At 39.7% G+C, this 15,436-nt stretch overlaps 2 protein-coding genes across 6 annotated transcripts in view; both read right to left on the bottom strand.

Annotated features, from left to right (window-relative positions):
* LOC115013362 (testis-expressed protein 2-like) overlaps positions 1 to 12,803 on the bottom strand; it is a 30,534-nt gene extending 17,731 nt beyond the window's left edge. For 2 of the 5 annotated variants that reach the window (XM_029439647.1, XM_029439601.1), the window contains exons 1-2: positions 12,587 to 12,801; positions 11,986 to 12,076 (exon numbers count right to left, since the gene is read on the bottom strand). The gene's annotated coding sequence lies outside the window, so the exon portion shown is untranslated. Of the gene's footprint in view, positions 1 to 7,811; positions 8,002 to 11,985; positions 12,077 to 12,586 lie in introns of all 5 variants that reach the window. The other 3 variants (XM_029439609.1, XM_029439628.1, XM_029439638.1) reach the window with 3 other exon arrangements.
* A 1,739-nt stretch (positions 12,804 to 14,542) lies between these two features.
* LOC115007904 (myeloid-associated differentiation marker homolog) lies at positions 14,543 to 15,436 on the bottom strand. Its single transcript, XM_029431028.1, has one exon. It carries the CDS (start codon positions 15,434 to 15,436, stop codon positions 14,543 to 14,545), a length of 894 nt encoding a protein of 297 aa, XP_029286888.1.

The following is a 15,436-nucleotide window of genomic DNA, read 5'->3' as shown; positions in this document are numbered from 1 at the left end:
CTCGAAGCATTATGATCTACGACATGATTAACTTGTCATTTAAAACTCAGAAATGGGTATTTTTGTGTTATATGTAACAGGCTTATTACCAGGCAACTAACCAGCATGCAACAATTGCTGTTACAGTTATGGGCGATGAGATTCTGTTGAAAGTAAATCGTTCAACAAAGATTATTTTATTTATTCATTAGTCCTTTGACATGTCCTTTTCATCAAAAAGGCTTTTTAGTATATTGGAGGCTAGTAAACCAACATCAGCTAGCCTAGCACATGCTGATCAAGTTTCAACTGTTTCTTAGAGAAGTATTCTCTTCTTATCACTTAGTCAGGTGGTCAGCCATCTCTTGGATTGTTTCTTATATTCAAAAATATCTTAGAATCTACCATGTGAAAGCTAGTTGCTTGATTTGTGAATGCAGGAGACCACTGCAACTGCCGCTCATAGTATTTGCTGAGCTGACTATAAATAACATTTATCTCTGATACACTTTGGTTGCTTAAGACTTCAGTTCAGCAGCAATCAGCAATCTTAAATCACCACAAACCACCTGCTGACACTTTGACAACTATCACACACACACACACACACACACACACACACACACACACACACACACACACACACACACACACACACACACACACACACACACACACACACACACACACACACACACACACACACACACACACCACACACCACACACACCACACACACCACACACACCACACACACACCACACACACCAAAACTTAGACTTAATAGGCCTATGAACGGTGCAGCAAGTGGTTGCGAGCTCTAGCTTCTGCATATTGCATTGTGAACATTAAAAACCACATAAATCAGACTTGTCTCGCAACTTGAACCCATTTTAAACCTTTGTCAATAAACTCTTGCTACAATGATTGCACAGTTTTGGCAGGTGTTTATAATGTAGTTATACTATGTGGCATGTATTAAAACACAGCCTTCAAGGGCACATGTCAAGAGACAACATCAGCCAAAGTCCAAATACTAAATTGAGGTTGGGTAATTGTAACATGGCAAACTGATGCAGAGAAAGAACAAGAAAGAAGACTGGGTGGAATATATATATATTTTTTAAGTGCTCATGGTGAGTCCAAAAATGTTATAGGAGTGCAATGTTAAATTGGTGGAAACATCATAGCATGGCTTCCCATAATGCTCTTTCAGAACACATTTCAGTGGAAGGTACAGCTACTGTAAGGGTTGTTCGGAAAACTTTACCAAAGTAGAAATTGTAAATTAAAAGGAACAATTATTAGGTTAAATACACAAGAAGTAAGTGCACCATTTGTAAGACACACAGGAAAGGACTTAATTCTTAAGCTGTACTTTTCCTTCGCTAAAATAGTTCCCCATTTAACACTTAGTATGTGGCATTTTGCAAAAGCCAAACTTAAAACAACATGCACAACTAATGTTTGGTGCATTTCATTTTTGGAACATCGCAGCTATACAAATTACATTTTCTGTACTGTCGGAACATTTAGCCCGGACATATCTGGCAACACAACGTGATCAAATTGTTGCCATTTGCATCCAGGACATCCTCTGACAGTGAAAATAGAATTATGGTAATGGTATTGCCAAATGTCAACAGCATTCTCGTGCCTTCTCTGGACAACAGAGTTTGCATGAGATCATGCTGGCTCACTCTTATACAGACTCAACTTTGTCACTCATTGTCACATTGGTCACGAGTGAGCCTGTTACACAGCCAGGCAGTCTGCCAGCCACCTCTGTCCCTAGCTAGTCTGCCTTCAGTCAGCAGCAACACAATGAGGCCATTCTAATGGACCGCCAGTTGGACACGGATTTCATTGTAACATAAAGGACTCAAAGGACCAAGCAGTATTTGCTAACCGCACATTAGGATTAGTTATAAAGTGGGGAAGTATGCATGTACGTGTTCATGTGTGGTCTGTAAACTGATTCCATCTCCCAATATAACACTATGGAAATGGCATAACCAAACAGAGCGAAAGACTGGGCATGTACAGTACATCTGCATGCATTTGGCTGTCCATCCTAGAGTGTGTACACACCGACAATGAAGTCCTCGTTTATCTCGTGCTCTCAGTGCCTTTCCCTAAGCCTGTGAACAGCCTAAAAGGACAGTGAGGAACAAAATATTGCTATTGATGCTGATGAAGCCAATTACAGAAGGAAGCAGCCTCATTAACCCTCGTGTCTTGCACTCATTAGAGACATGTTCACAGCTCACTTCTTCTTCTAATGAGATGTGACTCACAGAGCTATTACACATACTGAATGTATCCATGCAAATGAGGTAAGTAGCTATAGATGGCTTTGTGTGTTTAGCTATTGAATCTGTTCTTTAAATGAACCAGAGAAGGACACACTGGTACCATTTATTTTAACAAAGTAATGTGTTATAATGTGGAGTAGCCTAAAATAACTTCATCCAATGTCTGAAGGGATAAGTAAATCCCTAAATTAATCTTTCATGTATTTCTGAATCGAGTGTGTGGTATTGTAAAGCAATGACTCTGCAGGTAAATCAAGGTGCTATTTTCCACAAGATCAATAAAAAAAGAAAGAAAAGGTAAAATATGCATGAAAAGTCCCTCCCAGTATCATTTCTGTATGTACGCGTCTAAAATCTTCACAACTTAACATAGCCGGTATGAATTCTCAAAAGGTTCCTTGTAAAACAAACTAAAGTTATGTTAGCCTTCAGTGTTCACCAAAATATACTGCGTGTATCCTTGAAACTACTTTTAAACCATTTCAGGGTTCATATTGATGGACCCAGCTAGTGGGTCAGAAATCCACCTGCATGAAGTAATTGTTTACTTTACTCTATACAAATAGTCGTATTTATTGTCGGTTATCAAATCACAACAAAGACTAAAGTTAAGTGTCATGTTTAATCTTTAAGTGAATAAATCTGGAGTTTCGACATTCTTCAACGCCACCAAACCTTTGTTTCAAGGAGAATTGAAATGCTCGCTTGTGCTTCAGCTCATAAACTTTATCTTTACCTGCCGCCATTTTCTACCGACCGCTACTGTGCGGTCTACATGTGCAACTCTCAACAGAGCTGAGAGGGGAGTGACTCCATCCAACGTGGCATTTTCCTCCCACCGGGCAAGCGGGCAATCTTTAATTATAAAGAAAAATGTTGCATCCTTATTAGTAGAAGTGTTTATACAACAATGTGAATACGAAAATGACAAATCTAAAAGTGTACGGACTGTAGGTTAGAACCTTCTTAATAAAGGCCAGGATGTGAACCAATAGTCACACCTGTCTTCCCAACGGTCTGCTGCAGCTAATAAGTTGCTTAGAGAGCAGACGGCCTATTACTTATTAGTCTACGACTGCAGTGTCAACTGTCATAGTTGCCAAAATGAAGCACAGTATTAGGAAGATTTAGAGGTGGATTGTTGCTATTCCTCCCAATATCTGGCCCCAAATAAATATTTAATGCACAGAGAAATGTAAAAACGGCCAAAGTTTCAACCAAGAAGAACATCCTTAATAATCACGATGAACTTAGTCTTAGTCTCATAATGTGTCTCCATTGCAAAAAGGGTTATACATCATTCATTGTAGTGTAGTTCAATAAAACCGAGAGGCTGGATAAGACACCTAACATGCTTTCATTTTAGGGGTAGTTTGAAGAAAACATTAGTATTCTGCTATTTGGGATTTAATGATGATCAATCATCGAAGGTAAATGTATCATGGCTTCACGTGAGAACGATGAAGGGAGAACTCCTTTGTGGTGGACATCTTGTGTCAGCAACACAGTAGACAATGATTAACGTAGCCACAAGACATGTTGCCTTATTAGTGAGCAGTGCAACCGTCAATTCTTCTTATCAAGATGACCTTTTTCCTTAAATAACTACAATTTATACGGTTTGTATGACCCAGTGTCTCACAATGACCTCATCAGAAGCTCCAAATCACACTGAGGATGTGAGTGTCAGTAAGGAAAGAACCCCTCCCTCATACTATTCCGTGTGCCATTCAACACACACCTCCTTTAATGGTCACACACACACACACACACACACACACACACACACACACACACACACACACACACACACACACACACACACACACACACACACACACACACACACACACACACACACACACACACACACACACACACACACACACACACACACCTAACTATATCCATTCTGACGAACTACCCATGAGCCTTGGACCAGTAAGGAAGCAGTCAACAGTTCTTTACAGGGAACCTGGATCACAATAACAGAAACCACTGCTATGGTACTGTGGGAAAAGACATGCCACCTGGGGAACAGTCTACAACAACAGACTAAGATCACACATGGTGTGTCTGCTTAGAGACTGGACAACCATCCTACACTAATGTCCACAACTCCTAAATGCATGTGGGCCTAAAATATCAGTGGACCTGGCTTTAACTGAAAGAGCTTCTGGTGTTTGCAGCTCCGTTACCACACTGCAGGGTTTTTTTTGCAAGCCATCCTTCCTGCCTGTTGCTTTCTGCCAATGCAAAACCACATGTCAGCCCACTCAGAGCATCTCAAATGTCATACACCACCGGTTCAGATGACATCAGCGTTAAGAGGATGGGACAGAGATTAAACTACAAGATAAAAAGAAGCTTGCAAACATGCTCACACAATCCTCATCACATCATCGAAGACTTAATGAAAGCCCAGATCACTAACCCATATCCAGGTTGCCTTGGAAGGGATTAGAAGAAGTCCCACTTCATATCCTGCTGTTAATTTGCAGTAGTAATGCTTTCCCCTGTGCGTACACTGTCAGTTTAGCAAATGACTTGCAAAGTGTCTCACAGCCCAGTGCTCCCGCTAATGCTACTGCAAACATTGCAGCTAGACAGTTAACTGCCCCATAGGCATTGACAGTTAACAGATATAACAGGTATAATAACAAGGATTAGAAGACATTTTTTGGGGTTCTTTGAGTTGGGAGAAAACAAACATGACATGACAGTGTCGAGTGACTAATGTAAACTGGTGACTGAATCTCAGAGTCATTTCAGATTCCATGTTCTGGAGACATAAACAATAGATGCCCAACAGAACCGAAACTGTTCTCAGGAATGCTGACAAACTGGTGAGACAGGCGGGGATTGAAATGTTAGGCGATGAGAACATAACAACTCTCAGCATTGCTCTGCCAGCTAAGGCATACTTTGCCATCGAAACAAGATAAACAGAGTATTGACAAAATATGATCAAGTTATTGCTTTTGGAAAGTCCATGTACCTCTGGTATCCAGTGCAGACACCGTTAAAACACCAACGAGAGTCAGGCTTCACTCATTTTAAATTTCACAGTTGCAAATTTGTGAAGTAGTCTCATGACACTGTAAAACTAAATAAACAGAAGTATAATCTCAAAGGTTTCACATCCATAAAAAATAACCAGCCTTTCCTGAATCCCCCCCCTCAAAAAAAAGAAGACGTTTTTAGAAACGCATGCTTTCAGATATAGCAGCATGAAACCTACTGAACTTTAACCTACCTGTGGATATAATGCGTGTCCTAGATATTAATGTTCCACTATCTCAGCATTTAATGTCACTGAATTTGGACACAAGTGTTAAGTGTGTCATTTGTCCATAATAATATATTATAATAATAATTGTTGTAAAAATCAGTTCGTCAAACAAATAAGTTACTTATTGATTTCAAGAGTTTTCCTATTTCCGAACATTCTGATGACGAAGCCGTTAAGACAGGGTTAGGGAGCGTTTAACATTTGTTAATGATGGCCGTCAGGATATATGGATTGCTCAATATTGGAGAAGACACTGGCTCGAGGTGAGCATGTGACAGAGTCTACCGAGTCAAGGAAGTAAAAAATAATCCTGCGTTAAGGAACAGAGTTGGAGAAAGAGACTGTAACGGTAATCTTTCATAGCACAGGGACCCTGGCTTTACACCCAGAACCACACGGACCATACACCTGCCGTCACAGAACATGAGGAAGCCATGCGTTTCTAAATACAGTTAATATTCTGTGACATTCAGCCTTTTTCAAACCATGTCGGTTCACTGACCCGTGTGTTGTTCCTGTTAAATAATGCACTCCTCACTTAACTGCTTAACCTCGACAACAAGCCCTCATCATTTTTAAATGAACTCCTTGGCTGCAGCGGTGACAAAACTGTGACATGGATCAAGATGTGTAACATTAGCTCCCACAAGAGACACTTCTGTTTTTATTGTTAACTAAATAATTATATCAGCAATTTAACTAGTTTTCAACGCAGACATTTTAGCTTTTGTGGTTTTGTTCAGAATGATTTTAATGTGAAAGTTCTTCCCTTGCTATTTTAACTACCAGCACTAACCCTCACTGCAGTTACTATTCAATAAGCTAGTCACATGAACAGCTCTTAAAAACAAGCCACTGGTGATAGGAAGGAGGAAGAGTGAAGATCGCCTGTTTTAATTGTGTGCAAGAGGTCGACCATGTAATCTTGTTTAGCACACAGGCTACCAAGACAAACCGGGGCTCTTTTCATAAGGCCTTGGTCTACTGAATGGATTTAGTTATGGAATCTATTTTTGACAAACTGACGGAGAACTGATGGGGTGAAACAGTCCGCTGCACTATGTCTCGTCGGAACAAGTTTGAAGCATTAAAAAAACAAAAACTGAGAAACTGGCTGTGAGACTAACAGGCTTATTGGAAGATTCATCCAAAAACAAGTCACAGTGAAACTGAGACTTCTCGCCAACACAACGACATGGGAATGGTGCAGTAAGCTGAGCCACAGCCAGGCCTCTGGGGCAAACATCTGCCCAGCTGGCCACATCTGGCCCAACCCAGGAGAGGACTGGACCAACTTCCTGCTATGTCTCCACAAAGATCAGTCTGTTTCCCCACACAGTTCCCAGTACCGCCAACATGCTACAGTCATTTATTTCCTCAAATACAAAATGAGAAACAGACGATCACATAAACCACCACATGTGATCGTCTCGAAGCAGAATGAACATTTTCTCCGTAGAGTTTGGGCTGTGGATCTTTCCTGTTTTTGATGCCATCCACCACACCAGTAACTGGCTGCATCTGTAATTACATTTTCCTGCATCACAGTTTCACTATAGCAGGCTTTGAGGCATGCGTAAGACATCTAACACTGATGAGAACAACAGCGCTGCACATTTATCCTTTAGTTCTTGTGTGAAACTAATGATTTTTAATTACTAGAGGATTTAATTCCAATAACATTTTTAGGTCCTTTAACCATCAGAATATCTCAAAATATCTTTAATTAGAATTGTGCCCTCCTAGCCAACAATAAATCAAAGAGAAACTTAACTGTGTGTGTTGAATGCACTAAATACATATGTATTGTCATCAGTGTTGGATAAAGTGAAAGGAACTGGGGAAGGCAGTCAGCCAAACTGTAAAGACAAAAGATGACATTGTTATGGAGTGTGAGAGCAGCTAATGGGAGCCAGAATATGGTCTGTCATTGTATTCCACACCAATCTGTAGATCATGGTGAATGGCTGCTTTAAATTCTAAAAGGAGTGGCTTTAATCTGATAAAAAAGACAGCTGCACTATTCCTCAGGGCTCAAAGTAAAAGAGCAATTTAAATCACTGATGCTCAGACATCTCCATTTTTTTCTGCAGTCTTGCTCTCACACAACACCCTGCCTGTGAACGTACTGTAGCTTTGGGAATAATGTCTCAGCTTCAAGTGAGAAACTGAGGAAGTATTTATAGACAGGCTATATTTATACATCTTCCCACCTCCCACCTCACCTCTGTCTCTTTCCTCTGGTAACAAGTGATTATTATGACGATAGTAGGATGAACGGTACAGTCAGCTCACAATGGAGACAGCATCTGGAAACGTTGCTAGCAGGCAGGCTGACATTCTCCTGATGTCTTAGTAATGGTCATTATTTCAGTGGTTGGTGAGGGAGAAGCATCCGTCTGTAACAGCTGCCACCTACATGAACGAGGCAACGCTTAGCTAAACAACCAAAGGATTTCAAGTATCTTCAACTTTCAATGGCAGATCTTATTTTTCCCTTAACCACAGACAAGGTAACCTGATAATGTCAAGACAGATTCGGAGCAAGAGTCGTTTAGGAGTAAAGACATACACAGCTTGGCTTTGTACATGTTGCACTGTCCTATGCACGACCAGTATCTTACTAATAGGCATCACAATTGTCTATAGAGGTCTATGAAAGGTCCTTCAAAAGTCAACAAAGACGCACCTTAATGTGGAGATTGCTCAGATAAAAACTGCGGTCACTCCAACTTCCATCACTTCAATAAAAAGAATTAAGGATGAATTATCTTGATCACACTACTCTAGTCTATACGTGTAGACTAGGAGACGTGTCTAAGTACCCAGAGAGAGATAGAGATAGAGATAGATAGATAGATAGATAGATAGATATCGAGCACATTTATGTATTTTTGTAGCAGCGCCCTGAAAGTCTGGAGTTAAAAACATTTTTTAACTCGCGCCGTTTCTTCACATTGTACAATCGGATGACTTGCGAGGCTTCTGTAGTGGCTGCCGCTGGATACCCAGAGCTATACCACTTTAATACCAAGCGTAGTTTCTGCGATCTGAACGGAAGACAGCAGGCTTGGAGGTCAATTAGTTCACTACTTGAGATTTCAGGTACGTTTTTTATTCATTTAAACTGTACAATTAACTATTTGGTGGTTGCCTAGCAACAATATTTCTAAAAGAAAATGTTTAAAAGACACAAGAAACTGCAAAAAACGCTGTCTGATTGGGACGTCTTCAAACAAAGACTGTGCGGTGCGCCTCGCTATTCAACCTGCAAAGCGCTCTCTGTCTCTGTCGGGCCTAAGGAAGCGTGACGAGATGTTTGACTAAGCAGAGAGCGAGTAACCCTGAAGCAAGGCACTAAACAACCCTCATTAATTAAATGGGAAGGAGGAATTCTTAGAAGAGGAGGCTTTGTTTGCATTCATCTTAATCCAAATAAGTCTCGAGTCAGGAGCCTGAAAACGGACATGTTTCAGAGCCAATAAACAAATAAGGTAAAAGAAGTCAAACTGAGCTGCTTTTGCCTTAAAGTTTCTTATCTTGGAGGTCTAGGGCAAAAAAAAAAAAACTGATGACAGTATATTCTACAAAAGTCTTGAACAATATCTAAAAGCCTTCTTATTCTATCAAGTAGACAATTGTGGTAAACTGAAATCATACTCTATTGTTAGGTGCCATTAAATTGTATTGCGATGGACCATTGTGAAGGAAGAGATCAACTTCAGCGAAGGTGTGAACATACAGTAAGTACAAGGTCGTCCAATCGTCAAGCTCACTCCACCTCAGCTGGCCTTATGAGGCTACACAGGTGGCAGAACTGTCATTTATTCCTTTAAGCTTTTACTTAATAAAATATATAACATGTCTACATCTCAGCTGGTCATCGCTTAGACCAAAACAAGAACATTTCAGTTTTACAAAAATAGGTCAGACCTGGTGAGAACTTGGAAGTCCACAATGTGAGTCAAAGCTACCAGCAGGTGTACAGTCAACAGGGGTGTAGGCCAGTTCCTACGCAGTATGATAAGCAGCGCATGTTCCTTGTCTCGGCGTGAAAGATGAATGACACACTCCTTTTAAAAGAAAACAACAATGGTGAAAGGTCACTGCACCTGCTGCTCAAACCCAAAAACCTCCATCTGTCTCTCACAGGTGTTAGAATCCTGCTCTAGTGTTCCCTTCCTCTCTCACCCTCTCCAACATGACAGCTGAGTACACACAGTGTACTGGTGTCTTATCTGTGACATATGTCAGGTAAAGGATAACCCCGGCAATATCTTTTCTTTTTGTTATCAACAGAAACAAGTGATGCGTGAAGCTGAAGCCAGATGCAGTGCACGTTTCCCTGCCATAGCAATCTATATTGTGCTGCACATAATAGAAACTGCACTTTCCCATTTACAATAGATATCGTGACGCCCCCAATTCCATTCAACACTTATTTTGCGGCACTGATTAAAGTATGCACGACCGCTCTTCATCAAACAAATGTAAGTCCAAAGTAGCTAATGGTAAAAAAACAACAACTAGCAAACCAGAGTAGACGTGGAAGCATGTCTCAATGATGTCAGCCCAACTTGGAGCTACTGTACTATCCAGGGATCAAAAATAAACTCACGCTGGCATTTGGTGTTATTGTAAAGAATATGAAGCCCAATGAAATGATGCAGCTTTTTATACGTCTTTGTAGGCTTATGCTCCATCAGGGTACACAGCAAAGTATTATTTATAGGCTAGAGGTTTTTGGCTTTTGTCTGTTGATGGGATTTGTTGACAGTGAAAAGATTATAAAGTCCAGTCTTATCTTTAACCAGGATATGTGACCCTATGCACTCAATCATCCCCTCCTTCCTGTGGCACATGCAGGATCATTCAAACATACCACTCCTGATCTGAGAAGTTACCGTTTCTTTTTTAAATCACATACAATAATCAAACTGGAGATCAATGCAATGAAGATTTCCACTTTTATGGATTACATAAGACCAAACTGTTGATATATGCAAACAAAAATGTATTATTAAACTTACTAATATGTTAGTGTTTAATTCAATATTGCATTGAATCAGGTGTTTGGACAGAAACATAACACCATACATTACATTACAGCATACATGGTACAATTTAGACTATGTTGTTGGACTTTTATGTCAGCCTTGAAATCTACAAGTCATTGCAGACCTAAATGCCTCTCTCCCAAAAACAAACTAAAAAGCAATTGCTGTAGTACCGCAAGTCTTGTCTCCCAGATATACACAGCATCATCTCGGCCCTAAAATCACTTGATTTAAAAGTCAACATCACCATTTACTGTGAAATAATATATAGACTTTAATATCTACCGTAGGCCTTAGCAAAAACATCCAGGAATACGGCATCATGATACTAAAGAGAAGACTGTAAGGTGCAAGGGTCAGGACTATAATAGTGTAGTAATATACTCTAGACGTGAAAATTATCATGTCACAAGGATACAGAGAGACACTAAGAATTTCAGAATTTAAAAAGCACCAAAAAGCATTGTCTGGTGTGTAGCGCTGTGCCATGGGCTGGGCCTTTGTGCAGACCCCTTCAGCACATTTTGTGATCAATGAATCATTATTACAAGACTTTGGCCACAAGATATCAAAGCCTGTTTTTATGGGTCCAAAACAAATCAGCCCAATATTTACATTCCTTTCTACAGCAGCTGTCACCTGTAACACTAATGTGACATGTTGAAAGTCCCTTGAGCAGACACTCAGCGCGCTGATGTTTTTCTACAGCTACATGGCACAACAGAGAACAAACTAGAAAGACCACTGTTAGTAGAAAAAAATGGTTTAAATGGGAGGAGGATAGAAATCTCACATATCAAGTTACTTAGCATTTCAAATATACCTTGAGGTCAATGTGTGCAAAGAAACCTGTAGAACACCTTGCTGCTATTGACTAACCATCCATACTTCAGGGCTTTTAGATGTAGGTCCTGAACGTCTCTGGCATTTCTGAAGTCAGTCACCGAGAAGCCTAATACATCTTCAAATGTTTTATACACCATCATCACTACAGCTGATTGCCAAATATGTCAAACCTGCTCTTAACAATTATGATTCCCATGCCAAACACACTATTGTGTAATCTCCCACATCTCTGTGTTCCTTCAGGTTAGGAATATCACACAATATGGACTTGGTATTTCCTTTCAAAAGTATAATTTTAATCCCTGAAAGTATTTAAGTAGACAGATTTTTGTGAATTCCTACTCTGTTCTTCATTATCCTGAGTTACATTTGTTCTTCCATTCTCCCTTCTTTCCCTTCTCTCTGTTTGTCTATGTAGACTTTGCCCTCACTGAGGTCATTTGTATCTCGGGAAACGGATCAATAAGGAGTTCAATTTTACTGGCAAAGTGCTTACCTTGTATCCTCAGAGCCATCCAATCCAGCCTGGGACTTGCATCTGCCTACTGCAGAGTCAAGTTTCACATGTCCATGATGCTAAGGAGCTTCTGAAAAACGCATATCAGAAAGAGAAATGCAAAATCAAAGTCATAAAGAGACTGACAATACAAAAGGGACTGTTTTGGCCTCTTGATGTTCTTAGTGAGTAAGTACGTTACATTGTAGCATTTATGTACAATGTTTGTAGACTGGGACCTAACCATATGGCAAAGCATAATTCTCTTTCCCAGTAGCATTTAACATACGAGTGTGGCTGGAAGGAGTGATATCGGCTAAAACGCATGCTAACGTGCTCTAAATACAAACTTGATTAGCAAACCTAACAACGACAAGTGAAAGTAGCCTGTGAAGATAACAAGTCAACAACAACGTTAACTGATCGACATGTTCTTCCGTTTTTAGAGTATATATGACTGCATATTAAACAATAAAGACGAACTGAAAAACGAGCTGGCTACAAATTAAATCACGAATTAGTTTCACAGTCCCTGCTGGTCGCGGTCATCTTACCAAACTCGTAGAATGTTTTTACAAGAGACAAGTCAAAGATAGCTTACTGTGTCCGGAGGACTTCATTTTTGCCTGGATACACCGATTAAAAATGTAACTTCCGTAACTAGTCGTAAGGCTTTTCTCGACAGACTAACGTACAGTAACGTTTGTGTTATCAGTTCCACGTACGAAGTAGTATCAACGGCTCGTTTTCTCGCTCAGCCTGTTGACAACTGACTAACTGCCCTCAGCTCCTTAAAGAAAAAACGCAGCAGTCTATCAAGGCCAGAGTAATCGAGCGCGAGCAGCGGGACGACATCAGTGGCTTGCCGTTCGGGGTTGACAGTTGATTTCTCGATTAAGCTTCTTTAAAGGCCTTGAGCAGATGAGGCAGATGTGAGAATGTAAACAGTGTAACATGTAAATAAGTTATTTCAATGTTGCACAGTGCTTTGGCTTATCAATGCAAATAAACAAGAGCAATGCAAAACAGTTAGTTAATATTACCATCTTTACAGGACGTTTCAATGAAGTGAAATTATTCTTTTAAAATGCTGTATTGTACTTGATTTTATAAATTCTATGTATAATGTATCATTATTCAGTGGGATCTTATGTTACGTATTCTATGTATTCTATTTTCATCATATTAATATTTCTATCTAATGTGTTAATAGTTATTTATATATACATATATACATACAGTAAGTATATATATATATATATATATATATATATATATATATATATACTTACTGTATATACTGTAACAGTCAAAAGTTTGGACACACTACTGTATATATATATTTATATATATATTTGCATGTATATTATATGTTATATATATTTATTATTATTATTATTATTATTATTATTATTATTATTATTATTATTATTATTATTATTATCAAATGGGTTTTATTTTCCATCTTATTTTCCATTAATTATGACATTCCATCCCCATTTTTTATGGTCATTCTATAATATTATATTCCACAATAATAATAACAATAACAATAATAATAATAATAATAATAATAATAATAATAATAATAATAATAATAATAATAATAATAATAATAATTGAAATTAATAGCCTGCTGTAACAAAACATCCAGCAGAAACTAGCAGAGGTTTTTCCAGGTTTTTATCAAGTTCTCTTGCTATGTGTATAGTCAATAGGAAAATCAATGTAATGTTGATTAAAAACCCTCACAATAAAAACATTGTTGGAACAAATGTATTTATGCTGTAGGTAAATAATTAATACACTCTACACTTGAAGTCCAGTCCTCTGATTTAATTTTCAGTTTTGATGCCATGTACTCTCAATTAAATGTTCATAGTCAACTGTTTATATCTTAAGCTTGATCAGTGATGACTGCTGTTCAACTGCCTCTACATACACCAGGTTAATATGTCCATAAAGATGTTGGTGCACCTGTCACTTAACTGTATGTTTGTCATAGTGAACTGCACCATAAATGTTACGTAATTGGATGATATATGGACTTGTATACTGTATATATAACGTCTTTCTAGCACATTTAAACTACATGTCAACATCCATCCAATCACACACACATTTATCCACCGATGGCAGGGAATAATCAGGGTCTAATCAAAATGCTCATTCACACACACTCACACACCGAGGGGCACAGCCTTCAGGAGCAATTTGGGCTTCAGTATCTTGTCCAAAGACACATCAACAAGCAGACTGCAGGAGCCGGGTATCGTACCGCCATCTTCGATTGGTCGACGCCCCACTCTGCCACCCCTGACTCTTTCAGTAGAAATGATGTAAAGTGATCAGTTTTATACCTTTTTTTAGCTTTAAGTTTTATACGTGTTTTCTAAGTTAGCAATTCATATATCTAAAGAGATAATTTGATTACACAGCAATAATTAACGGCACAAGCATACACTCTTTTACACACTTGCCAAAGACATGATTATTTCCAAAACCTTCCAGGACTGTACATGATGAAATTGACATACAATGCATTGAATGTGTTATTTCATGCGTGACTCCTGTCACACAACAGTTTAATGGAGAAGGCGAGGTCCACTGTATAAGCCAACAGTGTAATACTGGCAACCACTGTTTCCATGATAACCAGCTCTGTCATTTTGTTGGGCATTTTTTCTTCGAGTTCTCTCAGTTGAAGTATCTTGGTAGAACAAATCACCGTGGCCACCATGTAGAGCAACACCCCAATAAGACTGAAGCCAGCCAAAAATCTGTCAAAAGGTAGAAAACATCGCCCGGCAAAGTCTCCTAATATTACCACAAGTGTGACAAGAGACATGAGAACACAGACACCGTATGACGCTGCGGAGACCCACAGCTGCCAACTTTGTACTGCACTAAGCGGTCCGCGGAACACCTCCACAACCACGGGGATCATATGACAGCCTCCCCAGAGTTGGAGTATCTTGAGCAGACCAGCCTTGCTGCTCATGTAACCTCTTTGTTCACGAGCTTGGGTGTGAAGAACGTAGGACTCTGAGGTGTAGGCCAGGAAGGTGAGGCAGGAGGTCACAGCAGCCGTCACAGAGCGCGGCGAAGCCCCTTGAGGAACCATGACCATCAAAGGGAAAACCACAGACGCACTGAGACACATGAGTGCGCCTAAGACTGCAGCCGTCATAGTCAAGTTCTTCCAGGATATTGGGATAAGGCTGTGAAACTGGATGATGCTGAGAATGTGGATGAGTAGCGTAAGGGTGAAGAAGAAGCACCATGTGAACATGCAGAAGATCCTGAATGTGTGTTGGAGGTAAGATGGATTCTCTGGGGGTTCCAGCGAGGCCACAAGGCTGAAGGTGGTACAGCTGGATAAGACTTCCCAGGTCCGCACCAAGAAAAGGGGACTGGTGAAGTCTTTAGCCTCTAGTACGATCACAGGCAT

The sequence above is a fragment of the Cottoperca gobio genome, chromosome 1 (assembly GCF_900634415.1).
Source record: "Cottoperca gobio chromosome 1, fCotGob3.1, whole genome shotgun sequence".
In the NCBI taxonomy this organism is placed as follows: Eukaryota; Metazoa; Chordata; class Actinopteri; order Perciformes; family Bovichtidae; genus Cottoperca; species Cottoperca gobio.
Note: the sequence above shows the minus strand (reverse complement) of the source record. Positions and strands in the feature narration are given on the sequence as shown.

Coding starts and splice junctions, on each gene's coding strand:
- LOC115007904 (XM_029431028.1), bottom strand. CDS start 15,436: ATGCCTGTGATCGTACTAGAGGCTAAAGACTTCACCAGTCCCCTTTTC.